The 20,426-nt window shown below is 35.4% G+C and overlaps 2 protein-coding genes and 1 pseudogene across 6 annotated transcripts; 1 reads left to right on the top strand and 2 right to left on the bottom strand.

Moving 5' to 3' along the window:
• Positions 1 to 1,877: 1,877 nt before the first annotated feature.
• Positions 1,878 to 9,442, bottom strand: LOC142548445 (3-oxoacyl-[acyl-carrier-protein] synthase II, chloroplastic-like). 2 transcript variants are annotated; one of them, XM_075656771.1, is made up of 14 exons: positions 8,875 to 9,442; positions 7,979 to 8,181; positions 7,699 to 7,902; positions 7,174 to 7,284; positions 6,984 to 7,079; positions 6,810 to 6,855; positions 6,659 to 6,738; positions 5,871 to 5,939; positions 5,324 to 5,408; positions 4,125 to 4,279; positions 3,950 to 4,030; positions 3,329 to 3,388; positions 2,592 to 2,746; positions 1,878 to 2,159 (listed from the first exon to the last, which is right to left on the bottom strand). In XM_075656771.1, the coding sequence occupies exons 1-13, from the start codon at positions 9,191 to 9,193 to the stop codon at positions 2,630 to 2,632; spliced, it is 1,626 nt and encodes a 541-aa protein (XP_075512886.1). In that variant the 5' UTR covers positions 9,194 to 9,442; the 3' UTR covers positions 1,878 to 2,159; positions 2,592 to 2,629. The 2 variants fall into 2 exon arrangements, with proteins under 2 accessions (XP_075512886.1, XP_075512887.1); XM_075656772.1 differs by lacking the exon at positions 8,875 to 9,442 and adding an exon at positions 8,516 to 8,682.
• Positions 9,443 to 10,474: 1,032 nt separating this feature from the next.
• Positions 10,475 to 16,070, top strand: LOC142548443 (DEAD-box ATP-dependent RNA helicase 17). Of its 4 annotated transcripts, none has more exons than XM_075656769.1 (10): positions 10,475 to 10,686; positions 10,769 to 10,841; positions 10,930 to 11,039; positions 11,621 to 11,764; positions 12,499 to 12,607; positions 12,693 to 13,048; positions 13,124 to 13,197; positions 13,554 to 13,858; positions 14,855 to 15,101; positions 15,275 to 15,684. In XM_075656769.1, exons 1-10 carry the CDS (start codon positions 10,575 to 10,577, stop codon positions 15,296 to 15,298), a joined length of 1,554 nt encoding a protein of 517 aa, XP_075512884.1. In that variant the 5' UTR covers positions 10,475 to 10,574; the 3' UTR covers positions 15,299 to 15,684. The 4 variants fall into 4 exon arrangements, with proteins under 4 accessions (XP_075512884.1, XP_075512882.1, XP_075512883.1 ...); XM_075656767.1 differs by having other exon boundaries at positions 10,479 to 10,686; positions 15,605 to 16,070; XM_075656768.1 differs by having other exon boundaries at positions 10,482 to 10,686; positions 10,944 to 11,039; positions 11,659 to 11,764; positions 15,605 to 16,070.
• A 213-nt stretch (positions 16,071 to 16,283) lies between these two features.
• On the bottom strand, positions 16,284 to 17,644 carry LOC142548444 (20 kDa chaperonin, chloroplastic-like; annotated as a pseudogene).
• Between the last annotated feature and the right edge of the window lie 2,782 nt (positions 17,645 to 20,426).

Below are 20,426 nucleotides of genomic sequence, written 5' to 3'. Positions count from 1 at the left end.
AAATGACTTAAATAACATCATGAATATGATGAATATTGTAAAACAAAAAATTGGTAAAATAGTAAGCTCACAATTGAAAGTCATATATTTAATAGATATTATTAATAGATAATATATTATTTAAGGATATTTTTTTAGTATCATATATCGAAATTGATTAAATACTTAATTTTTTTTTATTTTTATTGAAATCACTTACATACAAACTTCTTCTCTCAATTATGTATCTATGTTGATACATAAGTAGTTTAAAAATATATCTATTTTAAATGAGAAAAATATGTTTTATATGATTTTAATTTTATTAATAATTTAATTTTATTCAACCTTACTCATCTACATTCGTCTTCCCATTATTACCTTAATATTCGGAATATTAACAAATTTTTAATTTATAACATTATTATAGTAGTTTTCTATGAATTTGATGTCAATGAATAATTAAAGTTTATTATAGTACTTTTCTATGAATTTGATGTCAATGTATAATTAAAGTAATTAAATTTAAATTTAAAAGTAAAATTGAAATAATAAATACCTTAACTAAGTACTCTATTAATAATCATATTAAACTAACGTAGAAAATAATTTAAAAAACCTCATGAACATGACAGATTATAAAACAAACAAAATGGTAAAATAATAATCCTATTAAACTAACGTAGAAAATAATTTAAAAAACCTCATGAACATGATATAAAACAAATAAAATGGTAAAATAGTAAGTTTACAAATGAAAATCCTATATTTATAAAAGTAAAATAGATGTAATATTATTATTATTTTTAAATATGTAAATTAAATTAAATTTAAAAGTAAAATCAAATTAATAATTATATTGATTGAATTAAGTAGACTATTAATGATCATATTAAATTAACATAGAAAATTACTTAAAGAACATCATAAACATAACAAATTGTAAATAAATAAAAAGGTAAAATAGTAAGCTCACAATTCAAACTCATATATATATAATAGTATTAGATATATATTAAAGATCGATCTTGATTATTTATTTTTATCAATCGATTATTTTACAAGACCACATGTTCAAAAGTAATATTATAACAATTAAATTGATGACTCGTGAAGAGTACCATCTCATCAACTGATAAAGTTGAGTTCAAGCTACCCTAATAATACTATATAATGACTCATTTTGTCACATTATTATCAACATTAATATTACTTATATGTTCATATACTTTTGATTGAACACTACCCTAAAAGTAACATCTAATCAACGTAAATTTTCTCCTTTTTTTGACTTCAAACCTTCAAGGTTCGGTCGACCCTACCCCTGCGGGCACTGCTGCAGGGGTCGATCCAACGGCTCGGATTTTTTCGAGCCAATTTTTTTTTTTTTTTTACATGAAGGTGGGCCCGGATCACTCATGTGGAGTGATCCGGGCCGTTCATTGCCCGTGCAGGCACTGCCTGCACGGGTAGGATGAAACAAACCTTCAACTATCAGTGATCTGCCTGCACGGATAGGATGAAACAAACCTTCAACTATCGTGCTAGATCACTGCTATAAATCACCAGTCTGTCAGATTCATGGATATTAGTCATGATCTTTTATTATCCTTGACATTATTTCAATGAGTGTCATTTTATAGTCTCCCACTGACAAATGAATGAGCCTGTGTGTAACCTATCAACATTCCTGAGAAATTAACGAACAAATTTTCTTGCCACATGCTAGTGCTGCCTACCTAGCCAGACATCGACAAGAGAAATTGATTAAAACCTCATCCAATTATCAACAGACAGATAACACAAAACATTTCAAGAAACTTTCAGCATTAATGTCTAGAAAGTAAGCAGCCTTGGAACAAGCATGGTAAACAAATTCGAAGGCGGGCAGCGATACATGTCACTACTGGCTTGCTACGTAAAAATCAGTCAAAATTTCACAAATGTACAGACCCAGATAATCGTTCGGTTGTACATCCAAAATTTCGATCTAAAAACAAAGAGAGAGAGATTACACAGAGATCATATTAGATCTCCAACATAGATGAAAAGAGTATCACAACAACAATCTCAAGGAAATTATAGAGATTTGATTGATTGCCAATGCATTTCAAAGGCCACTTCTTTTCATTTGGTCCCTGCAATAATCCCCTTGAGCGTGCGATTTCTGAAAAAAGACCCTGCAGACAGCAAAATCGTTTGACTAGGTAAGGAAGGTGTGACATTAAGTGCAACTAAATCAGAACTTCGTTACAGGTTGACTAAGAAACTCTATGAAATTGATGTAACATCTATTTCACTTAAGGGTCTAATAAATGCTAACTGAGAGACCCCTATTGTATTGGAATTAGGCACCCATCTTTTGACTGTTGTAAATGAATCTCTTCAATGTTCGATTCTACTCTATGTTAGAACAACGCTAACCCTTTTGCCACACTACATAAAGTGAGATGCACCCAGCTTTTTATTTATTTCGATAGAGTTTTTATTTAATACTTGAACAAATCCACAACCTCAGTTGTTTCTGATGTTTTATCAGTTGTCGTGGAGACATAGTTCAGGAGTTTGGTAATATCTAGAAAGGCTTATTCAATGTGAAGACGATTACATACCTCTGGCACATTGCTTGACCAAACAAGCATGTCAAAATCTACTCGTATGGTGAAAATAATATTGATGAATTCTGGCCTCCAAACCCAAATGAATTGGACAATGCCACCTTAATGTCCAGTCTTTCTTTGGTTGGTCCCACCAGCACATTTGTATCCTGGATCAATACTGGTTCTATATCAATACGCTATACATCCTTATGAAGTAAATAAGGGGGTGCCTCAGCAGAATTAACTTGAGAAAAAACACATTTATTGGTAACTAAATACTATACCCATTCGTGAAACAAATCCTAAATAGAATAAATGCATCTTGTCACTCGCATGGGAAGCAAAAGAATTCATTAGAAATGCCGATCCCCCATCTCGTAGCCCAACTACCTAGTATGCACGCTTTCATCTACTTTGATATATTTAGGGTCAAGAGTTAATATTTTTTCCCACATGCTCCTTGTCAATAAAGTGTCATAGCTATTAAAATAATAGGAACAACAACTGAACATTTGATACATTTAATCAGCTGACTAAAATATTTGTCAGCCAGGTGAACAACTGAAAAAGATAGCAATAGTTAATCAGTATCCCGTTCACATAGAACTACTAAGGATACATAGCGACAAAAGGAACATACCACCCCATCATCTGGATTTTCAAGATTTATATTTGAAAGATAGCAATAGTTAATCAGTATCCCGTTCACATAGAACTACTAAGGATACATAGCGACAAAAGGAACATACCACCCCATCATCTGGATTTTCAAGATTTATATTTGGATGAACCCAGCCAGTCCGAATCGCCTGTAGAATAAAGTTCACTTCAATAACGGATTGATGTTCCACATAAACATCAATAATATTCAATCAGCTCATCATAAATTCATACACCCTTGATATGGGGCACATAATGGTTACAGGGACATAAAAATGGAACTTTTTTCTATTTCTCAATTAAAGGAAAAAAAACAATGGATGAAGTATGAATTACAGATACCAATAGAAATCTAACTGCAGTGCTATACACGGCGTTAGCTGAAACAAGAGAAAGGATGAATCATCCGGTGGGAAATCTATGCCACTCATTTTGACAAGTCAACATAGCTGAGAGCAGATACAGAAAGGATGTACATGTCCACTCTACTTTCACTTCTATCATTTCATATTTTAGAACAGATATCCATGACTTCGACTGTTAGTCGCTGGCTGCAGGGGACACAGCAGGTAAAGAAATTTACTACTTCATGTCGAATGTCATTTCCGAATGTAGGAAGAGATCCGAAGAGATTTCACTCAAATAACTTAATCAAATATGCTCGCTCTACAATTTCCTAGATCAGCAAAATATATAAATCTGCAACGCACCTGTACAGTTGCAACAGCCTCCACAGCACCAGCTGCTCCAAGAAGGTGCCCAGTCATTGATTTTGTCGAGTTCACCCTTAACTGCATATAAGAAAATGTAGGTGTAAGTAGCACAGAGAAATTTTCATCAAGTTATGATTCTGGTCTGAGAGAGAACTAATTTTTATCTGGAAACCTCGGGATTATGGCCAAAGCAGTGAATGAGGGCTTGATACTCCTTGAGATCGCCAGCTGGAGTAGATGTTGCGTGCGCATTTATGTAATTCACATCTTCCCTAGGTACTCCTGACTGAGCTAGAGCCTTCTCTATGCACAGAATGACACCAGTTCCTACTCGTAAAATAGGAAGGAAGCCCAAATTATATCAAAGCTTGTTTGCGGGTTTAAATAATGGAATCTTGTTTTTGCACAGAATCGACACCAATTCAAGCTTTGTTACTAGAGCCAACAAGTCCAAATCATGTTTCAATCAAGTAAAAGCACGAAAGCCTAACTGGATAAAGGGTTCAATCCCCTAATTAATGGATAAAACAAAAATCTAGCAACAGTTCCTGCGAGGGAGAAGGTCAAGTTCACACATCAGGTGAAGTCACGAGGTGAATAAGTCAAATTCGTCAAAAATTAAAGGGGACGTCAATAAGAAATATGTAACACATAGATATACACAACCATGCTTTAGTACTTGGTGAACAAACTAGTTCCAAAGTCCAATCAAATAATAAAACCAGAGTCAGCTATGAACTAACTAATCAATGAAACAACTGTTCAATCCAAGTTCAATGTTTACATCAATGTGCAGCAAAATTATAAATTTTTGCCATGTTTAATGATTTCACAAACTAGCCAAATTATATTGTAAGTTCTAGTGAACTTGCTGTAATTTAATGGGATTGGTTCTAACAGTGACAGTTTTGAAGGCTAGAAGCCAGGGTCAAGGCTGAGAGTCTCAAAAGGTGGTGCTTGGATACTGCCATTCATTTGAAGATTACAATTAAATTCCAAACTATCTCTGCCAGTGTTAACTATTTTCTTTCGGTGATTGTAAGAGAGAAAGATACAAATGAGTGGGTTTATTCTCTTCTCGATTTGTGACATATTAGCATGAATACTTCCTCACTTATAATAAGACTTGAGAAAGTTGAGTGATGAAGAGCATAATTTTTTGTCCATATGTTAATTGTTTTCTTTCTGTGAGATTGGATTGAGAGTATTCTTAAACTTCAGAGAAAAAGTTGGGCTAGACTGGGGTGAATCCGTTAATTATTTAAAAGAAAACATTATCTTTTCTATCTTCAGCAGTTGACAAATAAGAACCTTGACATCTCCACACATTACACAAGAACATGAAGGCCATAAAATTAATTACAAAGGTACCTTCAGGATGAGGCTCTGTCATATGATATGCGTCACATGTGAAGCTGCCACCAAGAAACTCAGCATAGATAGTGGCACCTCTTTTCTGATTATTCGAAAATGATCAAAAACTTAGGAAATATTATTTTAAATTTCAGAAAATAATTTCATCTTCAAAAACAAAATCAAAAAATTATCTCGTTTTTATTTTATTTTTTAAAAACTGAATTTCGCATCTTCCAACATAATCATTCATAATAATTCAATCTTATACTCATCAGCAAAAATACCTTATTATTATCATATTATATTCTAATACAGTATAATATATCTTAATCTTAAAATTATAAAAATCCCACATACCAATCACTGAAAATTCTGGTTTTTGCCAAAAACAAAACCAACACACACATAACTCCCCTTATAAATTTTCAAACACATGTTCTCTCTGAAATCATCGAGAACAAAACCAGCATGCTCTTAAGTTTCAATAATAAAATAAGCTAACTGCAGTTTTTGCATGTATACAAAGCCACAAACTTTTTAACAGATTGGAGTTTCGGGATACCTTAGCATGCTCAAGTTCTTCGAGTAGCAATACTCCAGCCCCTTCTCCCATTACAAACCCATCACGATTCTGTCCAAGACAGAAGGAGTTACTGGGGAAGTAATACTCAGCATAATGGATTAGTAGGCTTTTTCTAGTTCCTTTCTCATCGCTAGTAGTCAAAAGACTGTTTTATCGTTTCACATGAATAGGAATGTAGGATAACTTTCCATTCTTGATAATGTAATAAAATAAACTGTTTTATCATTGAAGAACGTTGAATCACACAGACAAGCAGATCCAGCACTAAAGCATGAATAATTAATTAAAATAGTTGTTTTCATGCATATTTTGCAAAATCAGAGAGTAGGGTCTTTTAAGGTCTCTCATTAAAGGATCACATTGCAACCACAAGAGTTTACCCCTGAAATGCCACACAGTTTGCCATCACAGTCCTGCTGACAAGACAAACTAAAAAGTTCTTCCAATCCTTATTACCGATAGTGGTAAGATTTTTATGCCCATTGGTTGATGATTGTCCAAATATATAAGATTTTCATGTGCATTGGTTGATGAATGTCCAAATATATAAAAACCAGCTTTAAAAGATTTATGGTTAAAAATATTTAGTAATGGAAAACATGAATTAACAAATCATCAGATTTGACTTGGCAGGCTCTAGCAAAAGTAACAAAGGAATGTATTTGAAAGTGAGACATAAAACTTAACACGATAGCTTTCTCATTTTCAGCTGTTTTCTACGCCAAATTCCAGCACATATGGATAAGAACGCAAATGTGGAAAATTACACTATCCCAGGGACGTGAGGCTTTAGAAGGATCAGTGTTTCTCTGAGACAGTGCTCTGCAGGCAACAAAGCCTCCCAATCCTGCACCAAAGTTTATGATCAAGAAACTGAAGAAATGAGTGTTTGAAAAATGAAAATCAAGAGAATGTTACCAATTGGTATTATTGCCGCATCTGAACCACCGCAAAGCATCATGTCCTGTAAAATAACAAACATCAGCAATCAGCTGGAGCATTTATCAATGATAATTTTATAGCTGACCCTTCAAGTGCAAACAGAATACGAAGCTTCAGTTCCAAAGCTTGAGAAGAACCCGATAGACTTACAGCTTCACCCCGGATGATGTGATTAGCAGCATTCAGTATGCAGAAACTGCTTGTTGCACAGGCAGTGGATATTGAGTAGTTTGGGCCCATCCATCCCTGCAATACATAATTAATCAAGCTTCGAATACCACAATACACATTGCTTGCTGAACTTGCAATTGTAGTAAACAGACAAAAAAACTCGTTTAACCAGATCCATAGCGAGCATGGCAGAACCCATGTTTGTGGTTGCAAAAGGCACACAAAATGGATTCATCTTCCTATATGAGATCCGCAACGCTTCAATTGCATCATTAAAAACCTGCCCGGACACAAAGGAACAAGGAAGGTAGTATGTTGGTGTTGAGAGACAGAATTTTTCTTGATTAAATTAAAACGATTAAAATTTGTATTGCATATTTCCATGTACATAGAATCATATTGTGCTTGCTTCAACCCACTGCAAGACTTCCAACATCAAGCAGAATACCAGTTATGATCTAGGTGACTGGAACAAAACAATCCAGTATTCATCCAAGGCATATGAACCGTCAAACATGGATCGGAAACAAATTTCAAAAGAAAAAGGTGCCATGTGTTGAATGAACACAAGTTATATTCTGAAGATATATGAGCAACAAGTAAATAAAGCAAAATCATCAAATTGTGGCTGTTAGTGCACAATTCCATTCCTCCACTAATTTCATATTTGTCCAAAGCAACACTATAGCCTTACCTTCATCCCACCCATGGCAGAACCAATTAATACGCCACACCTTGCTTTATTTATTTCATCCATGACATCTTCCGTGATTCCTCCATCAGCCAAGGCTTTCTTTCCAGCTGTTAGCATGTAAAGCATGAACTTGTCCATTCTTTTGGAAAGTTTAGGTGCAACCCAGCCGTCTGTGGAGAAAGCCTTGATCTCTCCAGCAATTTTCTGCAGTTAAAATGCATACAGTCAGAAATGAATGACCAACCCAGAATACTAAAAATGAGATCACGATAAACCATACTGTTGGAAACTGGGAACAGTCAAAAGCTTCTATCTCACTAATGCCACTGATACCCTCAAGCAGGTTATTGTAGAACACATCTGGGTCATTACCAAGCGGTGTCTCCAAACCCAAACCTGTCACCACCACTCGCCTATGCTTGGTTGAAGGCTTCTTCTTGGGCACAACTTCATTGGCGGGTTGCATAGCTATAGCCATTACTTCTATAATTTACATAACCAAGAGAGATCAATGATCTACTGTAAGAACAATCAAAGGTATCAAAATCATGAAACAAATTGAAATCCACGGGAAGTTTTTTGAAACAAGGTGTCACATGCATGATGATCATATATCTGGTCAGACTATATGGACCACCTTTTGGTACCTCATAGTCAGTTCGGAAGCAAAAGCACAAAATATTGAGATGGACGGCAGTGGGCAGCAACAACCATTAAAATTGAAAAAGCATAAACCTAACCTCACCCAACCTCACCGAACATAGAAAAACTAGACAAAGGTCTTAATTCGAATAATTGAACAATCAAAAGTACTTACAAATCATTGATAAACGACAATTCAACCAGTTTCCTCGAGCTACATAGATTCCAAGAAGTAATGAATTCAAGGAAGTTACAGACTTACTTGCGATTGTCAACAAGTTTACTGAGAAAAAGGGCAAGTAAAACATTAATGTAATGAAACAAATCACCAGCACGCCTAAATTAAATTGAAACTAATCAAACTTAAAGAGAGAGAGAGAGGGAGAGGGAGAGAGAGAGAGAGAGAGAGAGAGATGAAGGACTAACACCTCAAATTAAATTTAAAATAAATCCACCTAAAGAAAAAACTTTACACACCGCATCAACGCCACGGGAAACTAGACCGATCACACCCGTGAAATAACATAAACTTACCAGAATGGGCATCAGGGAAATGTAGTTTCCTGCGCCTGCGATGCAGCGGGATACTCCTCGATTCGAAGCCGAAGAAAGATTCAGATTTCTTGAATCGATCGCAGGGCTCGAAAGCTAAGCAAGAACTCATGATGCCACGAATGCCATACGACAACGGCGCGCACTTGGCGAGAACAATCTTCCTCCTACGGGATGCCCATCTGCTGAGACGGGAATGCGACGTCGTCGAGAGCATGGAAACGGGAGAGTCATTCTCACAAGCAACTGACATGCATGCCACCATTAGCCACGAACACACCGCCGATGAAGCAGCCGCCATCCTCAACAGCTCACCTTCACACCTCCACACTACAAATTCACGTAAACCCGTACCTAAACGACACCTGAAACCCAAGAAAACAACTGGTTTCCTCTGAAATTCGAATCAACAAGAGTGGAGTTTATCCATCCATCCGCGGCTTCACATTACCGGGGGTGAAATAAACGAGAAAGCCAGTTTGATTGATTGAATCTGAAGGGAGAGAGAAATCTGAGGAAATAAACAGGATGCAACATCTGTGTATTTACATATATATATATATATATAATATATATTATATCTCACTCGGTCTTTTCTACAGTCCACATGTGTATATACATATTGTTCCAATGAGCAGCAACTTACGTGTGGTATATAATTGGGCTCACCAATCCAAAATATTTTGATATTTATTTATGTTATTAACTTATTTTTTTCTTCAATTTAATTTATAAAAATTCTTGTAAGAGAACTAATTTTGTAAGATCGTAAATAAACATTATGATCTATTGATTGTTATCGAATCGATGCAATTTTTTTTCCCCGCTGATGAAAGGACTTAAATCGATATTTTAGATATTCTTATTTCTGTAAAATATTAGAATAAAATAGATAATTATAGTTTATTTCTATATAATTACATCAAATTTAATAAAATTTTATAATGTCAGTTACTATTATTATATTTAAATTTATGAATGTTTTATTACATAATTTGGGTATTTTTATGAAAAACAATACATATATAAACGATTTAAAATCAAATAAAAACAAATTTAAGTTTCTGAAAATATTTACTGTTGAATCATAAAATAAATTAAAATAATAGCTGATTTATAGAGCTACATATATTTAAATGGTTTAGGAATAACAGGTAATAAGGGATTTTTTCAAGCCACTATTTAAAATTAGCCCTTTTAACGATTAAATTACTATTAATAAAGTGAATCGTTAAGAAGCCAATCACCTTTTAGAAAATGATAGAAAAAACTCTTTTGATGTGAATCAATTTTGTCCGTCGTTGTTCATAAAAAAAATATTATTTTTTTATATTCAAAATATTATTATTTTTATTTTAAGTATGAATCGAAATGACATATCTTATATAAAAAAAAAAATAGACAATCGGAATATTGACTTTGTAGAGTCCTCTGATCCTCTGTTTTTGAAATATTAAATTAAATTAAATCAACGGAGGGGTGTTATGATTTTTCAAAATACTGATAAATTTGTATTTAATATCAAATCTGGTTCTCATGGGCCAACCCCGCCCACCTTTAACCAAATGGGCTGAAAATCGAGCCCATCTATTTTCCGGTGGGTTAAACCTACCTAGTGTGCAGCAGGAACCAAAAATCTGCAGAAAAGTAGGCGAATTTGGCTCTGATTCATAGCAACTACGATGATTGGTGGTAGAAAAGTTAAAGTAGCTACCAACGGCGAGTCGGAGGTGTTCGCTTCGTGCTCTTTCTCCAGCCTCGGCCTTCACCCCACCTTATGCGAGCAGCTCAAAGGTAGGTGTTATCTTCCTCTTCCGACTTTGAGCAAATTGGCGAAAAAAAGTGTGTAAAAATCTGTTTTTGAGAGTTCGAACAGAGAGGCTTGGATTCGAGTTTCCCACGCAGGTTCAGGCGCAGACGATTCCTGTTGTGCTCTCCGGCAGACACGTGTAATTATCCATGTTCATTGATTGATTTTTTTTAAATGCTTTCTCAATATCTAGTTTTATAAGTTTGTGATGGGAAATGCAATTTTAGGCTGGTTAATGCAGCGACCGGAACTGGTAAAACTGTGGCGTATCTCGCTCCAATTATTCATCACTTGCAGAATCTCGATCGACGAATTCAGCGGTCAGATGGTACTTTTGGTATGCTTCTTTTAACTCGTGCAAGTATCTTGCCTATCCATAATCTGCAGGTGGCCTTGGCGCAGAAGAAGTTCGTTCTGGCGTTTTTCTCATGTATCTGCATTTGCTTCAAATTTTTTTTTTTGGGTGGGTGAGGGAGAGGACTTATTTGAAACTTCATCAGTAATTCGGTATGGACTATTGACTCCTATATCATGATTCATATATGATCCATTGCAAAATAAAATGAAATAAAAATAGGAAATCCACGAAGTTTGAATTAGAGAAGAGGATAAAATATTTGAAATCGGCGAAATTTCTAGGCTGAGTAAGCTATTTAAGTATGCAGATTGAGGCTTTCCTGGAAAGATGTACGAATGATTAGAAATAAGATTATTATAGTTGGATTTTCTTTTCATCATGGATTTACCATTTTTAATTTAATGAATGTGTATTATGCTCGTAGGTTGTATTGGCTTGGGTTGAATCGAAGTATGCTCACTTTTTTTAGTTTTCTATTTATTATTTTGCACTTTTCCCATTTTCCAATCTGTTCATCTTCCCTTCCCTGAAATATACAAGACATAACATCTCCATAATAGCGTTGGTGCTTGTACCAACGCGTGAATTATGCATGCAGGTGTACGATATTTTACAAAAGTTACTGCACCGTTTTCATTGGATTGTTCCGGGCTATATCATGGGTGGGGAAAATCGATCAAAGGAGAAAGCTAGATTAAGGAAAGGTACGAGGCGTTTTTGCTGTTACCAGGCTTGGAACTGTTTGCTGTTCTGGATAACTTCATGCCGATAATTTTAGTTTGATGGTATCAGTGTAGTATGGATCTAGTTGCCAAAACAGGAAATCATTTTTAGTGTAGATTTTAGGGCTCATAACTTGTACATCCTGCAAAACCTGACATTGGAGTGATGGGTGTGTTTACATTTACTATGATCTGCCATTTTCTTGAATGTAAAGATTTCCTGTGGACCTCCCTTTCATCTCTCTAATTGACTTTTTTAATTGAGGTTCTTAGAACCAGTGCTTGATGCTGTTTTTGCTAGTTTGGAAGCCTTTTATCTGATCTTATCACAAGTGTCCACGTCAAGTTTTGCCTTTTCTGATTTTATTGACTGCAGATTCGTGATTAATGGCTTTCCGGCGAACTCACAAATATTTTTACTAGTGCTGCAGTCTCAACTCAATGAAAATCTGTCCCAAACTTTTAGGGATCTTATTCCTGAATATTTTTCTTTTGATTTCTGAATTAACACCTTAGAAAAATTTAGACCACAAGCTTTAAGCCCTTTAAGTTGTAGATGGTTGAATGGATCTCTTTCATGTATATTGCCCAAACTTATACTGACATTGTGGCTAATTTACACAAAACATCGACAGTATTGGTCATGTGAATTTCCCGTGCTCCCTTCTTTAACAATAAATTTCAAATTTTTTTGAGGACTTGATTATATATTTCAGGTGTGTCAATTCTTGTTGCAACTCCTGGACGTCTTTTGGATCATTTGAAGAATACTTCATCATTTCTACACTCCAACCTTCAGTGGGCAGTATTTGACGAAGCAGATAGGTATTAAATATTGATGTCTTAAATTAAACTTGCTTTAGGTATGAATTTTAAAGTTCATTCCTATTGACATACTTGTTCGAGGCAGGATTCTGGAACTTGGTTATGGTAAAGAGATAGAAGATATACTTAATTATTTGGGCACAAGGCAGCATGAATTGATTGGCAATGAAAATTCAGCTCTGGCTCCAAAAGTCAAGAAACAGAATTTGCTGTTATCAGCTACTCTAAATGAAAAAGTAAATCAACTAGCTAAAATCAGCTTAGAAAATCCTGTTATGATTGGTCTTGATGACAAGATCTTACAAAATTTGAATCACAATCATGCTATGTCACAAGAATCTGATACAAGTGACAGATTAGAAGTGTCCACTCGTATGTTGCATGGTACTTCAGATGAGGAATATAAGCTTCCTGCTCAGCTGGCTCAGAGATACATTAAAGGTATATCTTGAAGAAAATTTAGACTTACTGTTCAAAACCTGTTAGCTTCACAGACTGATACTCATCACTTGGCAGTACCATGCGGTTCTCGACTGGTTGTACTCCTTTCTGTTCTAAAGAACCTTTTTGAGAGAGAACCTTCCCAAAAGGTTAGGGTGTATTTTTAATGTTCTCTTTGTTATGTACTTTTGTATTCTGTTGTGCCTTTCGTTGTATACGTCTATTTGTAATTAAGTTATTTATTTCTGGAAAATCTGTTATAAGGATGGAACCACGAATATGTCAATTGTCAGGTACTCATTCCTACTCATTCATGCATAATTGATTTCAACTCTCATTCCTCCTTTTCACCAGTATCTCTTTTGATTGTATGCTTGTTCATTAGTTACTGCGATAAATCATATTCTTCGCTCGTTCTGCAAATACACCACGAATTACTTGACTTAGCTAACTAGTATTTCATTCTAATTTCAAGTAATTACTGACGATACCTTTTATTAAACAGGTAGTTGTGTTTTTTTCAACATGTGATGCTGTAGATTTTCATTATTCCCTGCTTAGTGAATTTCAATGGCCACCAGTTTCGCAGTCAGAAGCCGAAGTCAGACAGATGTTTTTGAGATGCAAAACTTTGCGTTTACATGGGAATATGAATCACGAGGACCGCAAAACAACATTTCAGATATTCAAAACGGAAAAGTCAGCTCTTCTCTTGTCAACAGATGTTTCTGCTAGAGGCTTGGATTTTCCTAAAGTCAGATGCATTATCCAGTATGACTCTCCAGGAGAGGCAACTGAGTATGTACACCGGTATGTCTTACCTTTTCTTCTCTTTTTGTGTAACAAATCTATTGGAGGATCCCAGTCTCAAATCAACACTTGAAATTTTTTCTAGAATTTCAAGTTCATCACCTTTTGTAGTGCCTTAAAGATTGATGGGTTCTCATTCGCCCGGAAGCTCCGTCCGGTACATTGCCTACAAATGATGTTGGGAACTTTATTGATATTTTACAATCAAATTGTATTTAAATAAAAAAAGATTTTTTTTATTTCTTATGCACTATACTTCTACATTTGAGGATAATTGGACGAAGATAATCCAAAAGTAGAGTGGAGGGAAGAGTATTTTTCTAATTCTTAGATTATCTTTAGATGACCTTCATTACTGCTCAGCTGACCGTAGTATGCTGTCTTGGTTTCTCTTGTTTAGTTCTTTTTACTCTCTTCCTGAACCAATAAAGGTGCACCTACCTACTTGTTTTGCTTCTTTACAGCCAGGTAGATTTGTTCTTCAATTCACATTGATAGCGTTTGAAGGTGATCATCAAATTTAATTTTGGCCAGAGCATCTGAGTCCTTTATTTCCACGCTCAATCCAAAACTGCATGTCTGAGATTTAAATTTGTAATTTTTGAAGTAAATGAAGTATGTACACATCCCATCTCTAAAACTTAAGTGATAATTATTTTTTCTGAAATGTATGAGTTCAATTTGGACGGACAAATCCCATCTCTAAAATTCAAGTGATATTTTTTCTGAATTATTTTGATTAAATCGTGCTATATCAACCTGTTGGGATAAATTTGTCTTTGTTCCACACACACAAAGAACGGTGGTTAAATTTGTCTTTGGTCCACACACACAAAGAACGGTGGTTTTGTGATTTTGCATATCTAGGGGTTGAAAAGTCTAGTGAAATAGCTATATTTGCTGGCATTCGTGATGTGGCTTGTTATCATCTTACTTTGGTTGAGTGGTGAAAAGGTCAAGCATTTAACTGATATGATATTTCACTGCTCAATACAGGGTTGGAAGGACTGCCAGGTTGGGTGAGAAAGGTGACTCACTGCTTTTTTTACAACCAGTTGAAGTAGATTACCTGAAGGACCTGGAGAAGCACGGGGTGATGCTAACGGAACATCCTCTTCTCAAACTGCTTGGTAGCTTCCCTTTATACAATCTTAAGCATCAGGTCAAAAAGTTTGTTTCAATAGACATGCACCCGTGGCTACTAACCTTGGAGAGAGCATTAGAATCCTATATTTCTTCAGAGGTATGCAATTTTCTTTCGACGGTCTTTATATGGTGCATATGCCTTGGAGGCTTGGCCGCTACGCTTGCTATTCTTTACATGTACTTTGATTTGTTCTTTTAATACCACATTTATGCCTTGTATAATGCAATTTTAAGCTCTGCTTCTGCAAACTAAACTTCCTTGTCCTCCAGCCGGGAATCAATCGGTATGCCTAGTTGATTTATTCTGGGGTTCAAGACATCTCGAGGAACCTTGTTATTATGAGTCCCAAGTTTTGGTAGACGGCCACTGCTATAATCTTAATTTTCTTAGCTAGACCACCCACCCACCCCCACGGTAAAATTTCCTCCCATAACAGGCAACGACAACATTTGACTTGCTTCGATTTAGCTAGTGTTATGGAAGAAGTGGATGCTGATTTATCTGTCTCATGATTTTCAAGATATATAAATTCTTTGCATATTAAATATTTGGGGATTGGGATGATAAGATTTGATAACAAGGTCGATGTTTTTTACCAGACAAGGATGAAGAAGTTAGCCCAGGATGCATTCTGTGCGTGGGTACGTGCTTATACTGCCCATCGTGGTGAGCTAAAAAGAATTTTTATGGTGAAGAAACTTCACTTAGGACATGTGGCTAAAAGCTTTGCATTGAAGGATCAGCCTTCCTTAGTTAACAAATCAATTCAAAAGCAACTACAGAAGAGGAAAAGAGACGAGAAGCAGAGAGTAAATTCAAGGAAGAAAAGGGTCACTGCAAAATCTTGATTTCTCAAGGCTGGAACCCTGGGAAAAGTGCGTGCTAGTCTTGCGGATGTAATAGTAAATCTGAAGAATGCATAGGAAAAGGCAGACCAAAACCATTGTTCCTGACGCGATGCATGAGTCATCCTTAAAGTATGTGTTACATAGGTGTTTTGGGTGTGAGCACTAAATTGACAGCAACTTGAATTCAAATTTTGCATTAGTCGGGCTTCATCAACAACAGCGCCGTACTTTCTAGATTCTTAAAAACATTGTAGTATTCACAATCTTCTCTTATAAATTTTGAGGAAATAATCACACTTCAAGGCCTCTACTTTGCAATCTTCACACTTCTGAACAAAGAAATTGCATCACACACAACTTGACACGAGCTAGAACTTTGAATTTATAATCGTTCCCAATCAAACTAAGTGACGATGTAAGAAACACGTACTTTCCAAACTGGAGCTTTTTGGGTAAGAATTAGAGCTTAGGATTTAGGAATCAATAATAAAAACAAGCTTCGCAATTCCAGAAAGCAGCATACCTCTTACGCCCAACATTTTTACATCAATAAAAAAAAAAAAGAACCAAGCCTGAACTCCATTGAGATGCAAAAAACTCACATTCCCGACTATGGTGTTCTCCTCTATGGTTTTTCCCATAGAAAAAGGGGATTGGCGAATTATGAAAGGATAGCCATTACATCCGAAGCTCGTAGAGCTATGTAGTCGGAACCATCACTACACTTAAAATCATTACCGGCATATTTGGAGTACAGAACTGTATTTCCAGGGGCCATTAACGATGGCTTCTTATTGCCTTCATCATCAAGGCAGCCAGGCCCAACTGCAACAACCTGTAATTCAAGAAGACAACTATTGACACCAAGGATGACTAAGAGAACACTGCACATAGCAGATGCCAATCCAGGATTTTATACATACGGGGAAGAGATTACTTACCAGAGACTTTCCTGCATTACTTTGCAAAAAGATAACCTACCGTGCCGACTGAAGGTTTTTCCTTGCTTGCATCTGTTAGGTACAAACCACCTGCCGTTTTCTCTTCAGCCACAGCAACCTATGAAAGAACAAAAGATATGGCACACGGTCAGCACCATATACATGTAGACCGAGTTGATGTCCACAGAATTATCGATAATTTGCTCATTTCAATAATTTGACAAGTAAAAAAAGGAAGTATAAATAAATTTATCTTGAAGTCGACGTGACAAAATCAACTGGGGAGATAACCTTTATGAGAACTCTGTCATTTTGAGGCTTTAATCTTTCACCTCATCGGTTTCAAGAATACCAACAATGTCGTCTTCCTTCAAAATGAGATGATTCGATCCATTCAACTCCACTTCCGTCCCAGCATACTTCGAGTACACAACTTGGGAGCCAGTCTGAGATGGGAAGCATCCCGTAATGCAGTGCATCAAAGTAATCCGAATAAAAACCATAACAACCAAAACATAACCCAACTTTTACAATATCTTTAGACTAATGTCTACTGATTTCTTCCCTATCATGCGACCTGTTCCAACTGCAACCACCTCACCCCCTTGAGGTTTTGATTTGGCAGTGGTCGGTAGCATGATACCATCTGAAGTGTTTTCCACTGCTGACTTGATTTTCACCGACACCCTGTCTCCCAACGGCTTGAGAGTCGTATACTGAGCGGTTGAAGTATAGGTCAAGAAGCATAGACAGATTAACGCAAAAAACTGTCTTATCAGAAACATAAGCGAACAAAGCTCAAATACTGTCACTCACTAGAAAAGATAAAACGATGGATATAAACAAGGACCGTTGATTACCAACGGACAATCAAGTCAAGTTCTGCAAGATTTCAAGTAAGCCTTTTTTAAAATGGGTGACATTTATATAAGTTTTTAAGTTCGTTAAATAATGAAGTATATAAAAAGTTTTGTAGGTACCTAAAGGATTTTTTATGTATTTATAAACCAAAAGTGTCATTTTTTCAGTTTTTGTGAATATTGATATTTTTAGGAAAGCTAAGTGACAAGCTATACGTTATTGAATATTGTTATCAAAATATTAATAAAGTTTAAACATCATAATAGCATGCTGATTTACATAATTTCGATGTACTGTATTTAGATAGCACATGCCTAGGAAAAACAAAAAGCTTAATTATGTTTCTATTACTGCAAGATAATTTCATTCCTGGTTTCTGCTTGTGAGATTGTACCTGAAGAAAACAAAGTCAGCAGTAAGGTGAGTTAGAATCGAGTTTATTAGTTGGTGTGTATTCGTAGAAATTTAATCTATCACAAAAGAAAAAGGCTAGAAAATATAATCATACTATTTTAGATTAATAAAAATAAACAGCTGGTGAAAATGTGGGGATTTGATTAAATTTTTTTCCCCCTAACGAACAGAAATTATTGTTCGTAGGTAAGATTAAGCAACAATATATTTGCAAAAGCTATACCATAAGTTGAGATTTAGTCGGGATATCTATGACTGAAAGGTTATATATGTCATTTATTGACTAAAAGTATAAAGAAGCAAAACAAATTAGCTAGTAGTTAAGTCATTAATAAAATGTTAAATTAGATATAGCCTGAAATAGTTAAAAATAGATATATCAAACAGAAAGAAATTGTATACCAAGAACATTAGAAAAGTTATTTAGGCATTGCAACGAACGCACATATTAAACTCCTTTGTATCGTCATCATTGTCAGTATATAGTTGTATCAAATCAGAAGGCATTTCTCAAGGTAAAAGATTTATTTCTCCTGAAGATCAACAAAATGTCGGTGGCTCAGCATATATGCGCTTGGCACCACAATATTTACAATCTGGCACAGCCGGTAGTTCATCTGGACCATTTGCTATACACAATAATAGGTCACCCATATTATTTTCTACATCACCCTTTTGCAAATTATGGCTTTCTTTTTTTTATCGTCGCTGAATTTTTTTTTTCTAACCTACGATCATTTGGACAAACAAATTTTCGTTTACGAGAGTTATTAGGCCTGTTTATATCTAGTGAGATTTCTTTTTTTTTTTGCCGCGGCATCGTAGCTAATTCATAATATTAAGCAATATGACAAGGTAATACCAAAAACAATTTGGGCTATGAACTATGATTTAGTAACACAAAAGATAATAAATAAAAGCTCTCTATAACAAAATAATAATAACAAATATGAACAAAAAAACCAACATATATAACAACGAAGTAAGAGTGATAGAAGATGAACTAATAACTCAAAAATAAAAGATCGAACCTGCACGCAGTGCGAGTAGAAGAAATCGCCATAGGTTTCAGTTGGTTAAGCTTCTTAATGAAAAAACAGCTAACTCAACATAGCAAATTCAAATTGAACCTAGATATGTCAACAAAATAACAAATTAGTTAAGCTAACCAATCTAACAAATCAGTAGTAGGCTAAGCCAACAAAATAATTTATACCCCGAAATCATAAAGAAATCTAAGCCTGAGTTTTTCAATGTTTCCTAAAAGGATTGTATTTTTCCTTTGTAAAAACAAAGGGAGTCGAGCTTTTTCTCTGTAAGGGAAATAGAAATAAACAAAATAGTTTAAGTGTGTGTGTTCGTTGAATATAATAAAATCAATTTTTGCGAATGAACAACAAAAAATATACTACAACCCTTTGATCAGCATAGGTGAAATTATAATTCTTAAATTAAATCAAAGCTATATGGTTTGGCTGCCAGAGCTAGGCGTTGAACAAATAACCGGGGGGAAAAAGCAAGTCATTCCAAAAAAACCGAGCGTGGAACACCAGATTCAAATGAATCCTAGAAAGCTAAGCGTTAGAACAGGCAAGAAAATCCAAAAACCGCAAAGCATAAGCAAACAATCATTAAAAACAACAACACTACAGATAGTTGGGAGATCGAATCCTTATGGTCAATAACAAATAAACTAAATCCCTTTAATAAGCACAAAAAAATCGCATGGCAAACCTAACCTAGATATTTGGGTGCCGAGGCTAAGCGTTAGATCAAAAACAAAGTAGCCGAGAAAATCGTAAAGCAATATTTAAAAACAACAACACTACAAATAACCGTGAGGAAAAAGCAAGGTCTTTCAAAGAAAAACCGAGTGAGGAACACCATATTCGAACGAATCCGAGGGAAAAACGCACCTAATTGACACTGTTCAAAGCAAAATCAAAGTAGATCGCGCCGTTGGGAGAAATTCTAAACAAAGAAATCCGGAAGATGGACGGTGACCGAAGAAGAAGTTAATAAATATTTACGGATAAAATGAAAACAACACACAAGCAAGACGAAACACCAAAAAAAAAACTGGAAGTTAGCCGGCGGTAGAAAAGAAGGCGAACAACGAGCACGGCGGATAAAATGAAAACGACGCACAAACAAAGCGAAACACCGATAGAAAACCGAAAGTTAGCCGGCGGTAGAAAAGAAGACGAACAACGAGCACGGTGGAGGGGGAAAGACAACACGTAAGCAAAACAGTGCGCCAAAAAAAAAAACAGAAGGTAATCGGAGGTAGGGAAGGAGACGTATAGAAGAGAAGGTGGAGGGGAGAAGAAACCTGAGAAGAAAGAGCAGAAGAAAAC

Source organism: Primulina tabacum, chromosome 6 (assembly GCF_025594145.1).
Source record: "Primulina tabacum isolate GXHZ01 chromosome 6, ASM2559414v2, whole genome shotgun sequence".
Taxonomy (NCBI): domain Eukaryota; kingdom Viridiplantae; phylum Streptophyta; class Magnoliopsida; order Lamiales; family Gesneriaceae; genus Primulina; species Primulina tabacum.
This window is presented reverse-complemented; position numbering and strand designations above follow the sequence as displayed.